At 39.1% G+C, this 7,019-nt stretch overlaps 1 protein-coding gene across 1 annotated transcript; it reads left to right on the top strand.

The window, feature by feature from the left end:
• Positions 1–427: 427 nt before the first annotated feature.
• Positions 428–6,683, top strand: LOC108379021 (L-galactose dehydrogenase-like). Its single transcript, XM_017635342.1, has 5 exons — positions 428–833; positions 2,431–2,710; positions 5,070–5,234; positions 5,303–5,676; positions 6,499–6,683. The coding sequence occupies exons 1-5, from the start codon at positions 691–693 to the stop codon at positions 6,572–6,574; spliced, it is 1,038 nt and encodes a 345-aa protein (XP_017490831.1). The 5' UTR covers positions 428–690; the 3' UTR covers positions 6,575–6,683.
• Positions 6,684–7,019: the final 336 nt, after the last annotated feature.

The raw sequence follows: 7,019 nt of genomic DNA, 5'->3' as shown, positions 1-7,019 counted from the left end.
TTTGGGTTTTCTAAGGGAATTAGGACTGAGCGAGATGTTCTAAGAGGCAAGAGGCCACAATAGATCTCCCTTAGTACTCCGCGCGTTTAAAGTTTTTGAACAGATGTTCATAATTTTGGATGGAACGAACCTGGTACCAGGTTGTGCGCTGTATTTGAGAAAAACTGGTTCAATCATCCAAGTACTTATGAATTTATGGCTAAATACATATATATATTGAACAGTTAATCAATATTTTATTTTAATAAGTTTCACAATTATGTATAAACAAACCCAATGCTCGTTTGTTTATAAATGGAGGTAAGTAGTTAATAAAAAATTCTGATAAAGACACTTGAGATCTATATTCTATGGTGCTTGAGTCCACTTAGAAATGTATTTCAATTATTGCACAAACAATTTAACAACAGAAGCACCCAGCAGCGTTCAACTACATAAGTAACTAAATGATACTTATACGGGATCGCAGTAAAGTATTTATTGTCCACCCATACCCGTCCGCTGTAAAGTAATATTCCAGTCTATCTCTGCTGCTCAAGGCGATAAGACGAATCTTATGCATTTAGTTTATAAAAATTTTGCGCGAAACTGTGAAAAAGTAGTAGCAAATACTCGAAATACTCGTTGAATACAAATCGAGTTAATAAAAAACTAATAAAAACTCTATTAAGTGCAGTAAAACAAATAAAAATGTCCTCGCTTCCAGCCACTTTCGTTAAGGGCATTCACGATGAGGAACTTTGTAAAAGCATGGAATATCGCACACTTGGACGCACTGGGTTGCGGGTGTCGAAAGTGGCTATAGGTACCGCAACGTTAAGCGACTTATATGGGTAAGTTTCGCCGAAACGACTTCTCAGTCAAAGACAGCAAATTTCGGAGTTTCCTTGTGAAAAGAAGATAATGGAAGCACAAAATAAAAAAATAAAAACACCTTCTATATACTTACCTATGTGTACAGGGTGTCCTAGACCATCCGTTCACCCCCTCTAAAATGGAGTAAATGTTTTTTATTGAAAGCCACAAACATTTTACCTACTAAATCGGGGATGCTCTATCTTTTGGTGGTATTATCAACTTCCGGTTTCTACCGGAAGCGGATTAAACTGACCGGAAGTATTGGAAAAGCCCTTTTCAATCTCTAGATGACCTTCGAACTTCAACTCCTCCTGGACTCCTGTTGAAAAATGTTGAAAAAGGCACTTCCGAGAAAAAATATTCAAACAAAAGTAGCGTGTTTTTGTCCCCGGAATCGGAATCTGTGCAGTAAAAACCTTACCTGTGTAACTCAAAAAAATGGACTTCTGGTCAATTTGACCAACTTCCGGTCCAAACCGGAAAAAAGTTGCAGCTAAAAGGTATGTATTTTTATGTGCAGAATCCGAATCAGTGTTAAAAATATGTACATATGTAATTCCATTTAAAAAATGGACTTCCGCTCAGTATAACCCATTTCCGGCCGAAACCGGAAGTCGGTAATACGCCCAAAAGATAGAGCGTCCTCGACTTGGTAATTCATATTTTTTCGTTTTTAGAATAAAAACATTTTCGTCCATTTTAGAAGTTCAGGACCAGTTGGAGTTCAAAGATCATTTAGGGGTTGAAAACGGCGCTTCTGAGAAAAAATTTTTTCAAACAAGAGTTACGTATATTTATTCTTAGAATCCGAATCTGTACTAAAAACATGCATATATATTTTGGAAAAAATGGACTTCCGGCCAGTTTAACCCAATACATTTCTCGGACATGGACGGTGGACGGGTGGTCCAGGACACCCTGTATATAGACATACATTAGACCATACCAAAAAAAAAAAATTCGCCGCGAACATTGGAGTCTAAAGTATTTTCGCAAGGTAATTTCGTAAAAAAAGTTTTTTTTGTCGTACGTAGGGATGAAGTATAGTATGTATGTAATTCGATATTTTTGTCTCGAGGAAACAATTTTTTTTGTTCCCCGTTCTAGTAATAACGTACCACTCTAATGCCAGTAAATTAATAGCGCAATTCTGTATCGGCGACAGAAATTTTGTAACTGACCAATTTAAGTTTTTTCATATATTTTTCCGTAAAAAAACTGTGACAAGAGTTTGTCACCAATACGGGTCACCAAAAAGCATTAAACTTTTGACAAGGAAGTATTGAGATTATCTATCTTTAAAAAGTGTGTTTTTGCCGAATGTGGCAGTCATCTATAAACATAAAATGTCTTGCAAAAATATTCTAGACTCAGGGGTGTACGCAATTTTTTTTTGTTTGCTTGTAAGGTGGCACGGTCTAATGTGCAAACATACATATGCCCATACGTCAATCTAAATGCGATCCATATTTTTCACTTTAAAATGCAATTAGCTGATTAAATCTCCAAACGTATCACATTACATTCAAATTGTTTATTTTATAATTTTCCATATTTTTCATTACACGCCAGTGATCTCAATGTAGATGAGGCCATCAAAATGACACACAAGGCCATAAAATCTGGCATTAACTATATTGATACGGCACCCTACTATGGTCAAGGACGCGCCGAAGAAATATTGGGTATGGCGTTGAAGGATGTGCCGCGAAAGGCTTACTACATAGCCACAAAAGTGGCACGTTATGAGAAAGATTTGGTAACTCGATTTGACTTCTCTGCGAAGCGAACACGTGAGAGTGTTGAGAAGAGTTTAAAATTGCTGGGAATTGATTATGTCGATGTTATACAGGTGAGTAAGGGTAAATGAAAACTTCACGATATCTAATGAAAGCCCACATAAAACTAGTAGCTTTTCCAAGGCAAATCATTACGAGTATCTGGTTCTATTGCATTCGATTTGAAAGCCAAACGTTATTCCCAACACCGTCGAGGTGACAGAGCTTGAAATGGGCTCCCGTGCATGTATAATTAGAGTTTAAGTGCCACCTATAGGATAGGAAGAATTTCAGCTATTGCGAAAGATCCGAAAAACTCTGCCACAACTGAAGTCTAACAGCCTTATTCTGTATCACGAACGATAGGCAACACGAACGATTCGTATGCAGAGCAATGCTTCAAAAATTTGTCCGGCGGCATCATTTTAACCGGTTTAAACGCAACCGAGACCATTGCAACGTAACGTATGAAAAGCAAGCCGAAGACGACCGATAGAGTTTAAAATCGCAATCAGAGAGGTTGTCGTCTGCAGACGAATCGTTCGTTTTGCCTATCGTTCGAGATACAGAATAAGGCCCTAAATATTGTAACAGGCCGAAGTCATACCTAACCAAACTCGGCCCGTCATACCCAATTTATGTCCAGCTTGTGCAGGTTCTCCTCACAATACTACAAACACTCCACTTAAATAACATAGCTCTACCTTTAGCTCGATCCCGTGGAAACAGCACGATTCTCGGCCCAACCGTTAGTGGAGCTTTGAGACAGCAATTGATAGGCTAGCCGATTAAGGCAGTGCTACAACAACAACAACAACAACAACAACAACAACTTCGAATGGGCTGAAATTGTGGTACACCCAAATTGATCTTCCAAGTACTCAGACATAGTTGCCCGTTGTACTTAAGCACTACTCTCTGTATTAAAGGATAGCATGGAAAACCATTATTCCTCTGCAAACTTACCAGACTAAATATTTGATGAATTTTAGTACTTTGTCTTGTCTAAGCAAAGATAATGTAACTCGTCTATTATAAATACATTAGACCCAAAAAAGGCACCGTCTCAGTTTAACCAACGTCCCACATCTGCAGAGAAAACCTCTCTGTACTATCCACATAATCCAAGCAGGGTCTACGTAGTGGGTCGATGATGCTTCTGGGTGCTCATATGTCCCCGCCTGGATTGTTTCTTATAATCAGTCCAATCAGCGTTTATAGCTCACTTATTCTCTGTTTGTGAAAGCATTTCGTAACCTCGCTTTTTTTTGGAAATACTTAGCTGCTTAGTAAGAAGTAGTATTGCATCCACGCTTCTAATGAGCCTTATTTGTGAAATTCCTGATACATCTAACATTTACCTAGTCTATGTCTGGGCCTATAATTAGCTCCGGTACGATCAGATGCTCCAAAGAACCGCAGATCGCCCAATTCACCAACCAGTTCATTGCTTTGAACACCAAAAAGTCCCGGCACTAACATGAGTTTGCAGTAGAGGTCAGCCTTAACTAACATTTTAACCCAAATTCTTGAAGTGTTACGCGCGGTTTCCTAGGCCTTAAAAGCAGCTTGGCTGTTATTGCAGACCCTGATTGAATGCCCCACTAGCTTTCGCCAATTATGCATTCTTTTACATTAAGTATTGCAAAAAAACTTAGGTTGACCATTGTCCAAAGAAGTTACACTATGTGAGTTTCCCAAGTCAGTTTCCTATTTAGAGTTGCTAAACATAAGCTTAAGCCTAGGCCTGTTCCAAGTCTTATATCAAATACTATAAGACTCACGGTATTTTTGTCCCGAGGTTATCCTCTCCCAGCATCTGGCAGAGTTAGCCGTAAGCTTATGTTTTAGCAGATATTCTTACGGTTCGAGCGGCGCCAATAATCTTTTCAGATAGTTAAATGATCATTAATACTGCATTCGGTAACAGATTATCTCGAATTGAAGTTGTCGAAAAGCAAGCAAGTGCGGCAGACTTACGTCTAAGAAATGTATCAAGGCTAAAAAAGGAACAGCTTTTAGTCTATCACTCTTTAATTAACTGCAAGTGACATTATGTCAACTACGACCTGGAGGCCGGCGAGAAGGATCGACATATTGTTCATGAGACTTCGCTTTGCTCGAGAACCTTTGTCTAATGGTTTAAGAGCTTAGGTACGGTTAATCTAAAAGCCAACGATCTCTTTTGTGACCTAAACTTAAATTATGTTGGTCAGGTATTATTGCCACCGATCGGCCTTACGAAGAGACTGACTGACTTTGTCTTAGCTGAAGAACAAATTTTTGTTCTTGAAATTTTTACCCATTTTGGGATGTCTGCCTCCCGCAAATGGGTTTCCCTTTATTTTTTCCCAAGTCTATAGCTCCATTTGTTATAGAAGGCTAGTATGTGGAGGTCCTACATATCTCATAAATCTGCATTTTTCTCTTCAGATTCACGACATCGACTTTGCTGAAAATCTCGACATTATTGTCAACGAATGCCTACCCGAACTGGAGAAAATCGTCAAAGAAGGTAAAGCGCGCTTTATCGGTATCACAGGCTACACATTGGCAGTGTTAAAAGAATGCATACTCCGTGCGCCAGGTCGTATAGATGTAAGTATTCTATAAAAATCCGTAAGTGATAACTTCTACAAACTTATACATATCTAACACTTACACAGGTAATACTCTCATATTCCCGTCACACACTGCTCGACGATACGCTAAAATCATATGTGAAATTCTTCCAAGACCATAATATCGGCATTGTTTGCGCTTCAGCACATGCGCTGGGCTTGCTGACCAACACTGGACCACAGCCTTGGCATCCTTGTAATGAAGAGCTAAAAGCATTATGCCAGAAAGCAGCGGATATTTGTAAGAAATCCAATATTGAGCTTGGAAAGCTAGCCATGTATCATTTTATGCAATTGGATGGCGCGAGCACTTTCGTAGTTGGCATGGAAACACGTAAGCTGTTGGACATCAATCTGGAAGCATACTATAATGGTCTCACCCTGAAGGAACAGGAGGTGTTGAAACTTTTGCGTGAAACGTAAGTGACTATTCTCCAGAAATAATTTTTGACCTAGCTTAGTTTTTGTTTTGATAGTAGCCCAGCAAAAGGCTAACTTCGCATTTGGAGCCGGTCAAAGTATACGAGTCTCATTTGGTCCATTTTACCTTTCCGTAATCTTTGTAAATGTACATATGTTTGTGGAAGTACCAAGAGTTGGCGTTTGGTCAGCTTAAGCAACTACTTTGACCGTCTGCAGTCCACCACCGACGAGTAGAACCTTGCAGCTTTGCTTGTCGGGATTTTTCACTCAGCGCTCAATGAGTTCACTAACTGGAACTCATCTAACTGGAAATAGGTTGCAGGTTGTCAAGAAACTTCTGTACCCTCTCTGCTCCTTTAAAACGACCACTTCTGTCTGAAATACGCTGCAGAAATCCGAGAGCATAAGCTTGAAGTTAACGTAGAGTTCCTGACAGCAGACAACTACTCTAACTCTTCGATACAACTCGATCCATTCGTGAAGAGGTATTCTCTATCACAATAACTTCTGTGTCGAGTAAGATTAATTCCGAGGCAGTTTGAGTAGGCAGGAAATCGAAGTTTCTAGAGAGTCGATTGCCCATATGCCTGAAGAAACCAGCTTTCATGTGGACATGGCTTGGTGTGACATATCATTCTCAGTGGTTGCTTCTGCCTTGGAAAAGTTCACCTTTTTGAGGAGAGAGCTCTGGCTCCTAAATTTTTATAACGGCCATAAATAGCAATACACCTATTAGAAATATAGACACAACTGTTCATGTATATCTATTCTACTAATTTCTGTACAATTAATTTTTAACAAATCTCATTTCTTGACAGCATTTTTACCAAACGGTACAACTGGGATGGCATTGAATTGGAGGAATACAGAACAGCTGTAGCCAAGGCGAAGTGAACAGGGATGCCTTCGTTTTACGCTTACACTACTGTCATCGTCTTTTAAAATTAGATGTATCGTTTCAAATACTTCGTTAAATTGTAAATAAAAACTACAAGCAGTAAAATTAGAAGGGATATTCTCTTAAATGGGAGAAAGACTCGATTAATTGTAAATAGAGAGCTGTTAATATTTTTATGAAAATTCTTAACGAATCCTTGATATACCCATGATTTTGTTCCCGAGAGGGAAGCGAACGGTTAACTTACTCATATCAAGGAGTCGTACGCTCCTCTTTGGCAAATCCACGGCCATAACATTACCCTACAGACGAAGGATGTGTCAGGTTCCAGTTTCTAGATTAGTAAGAGTTCAATCTGGTGTAGTATCCAGACAATATTTGTGGTGACAGGTAAAAGCTTTCGCCTGCAACACCGGATAATAGAACTTCGTACAAGACTAC

The sequence above is a fragment of the Rhagoletis zephyria genome, unplaced genomic scaffold, assembly GCF_001687245.7.
Source record: "Rhagoletis zephyria isolate East Lansing unplaced genomic scaffold, Rhagoletis_zephyria_1.1 Rzeph_scaffold_00121, whole genome shotgun sequence".
Taxonomy (NCBI): domain Eukaryota; kingdom Metazoa; phylum Arthropoda; class Insecta; order Diptera; family Tephritidae; genus Rhagoletis; species Rhagoletis zephyria.
This window is presented reverse-complemented; position numbering and strand designations above follow the sequence as displayed.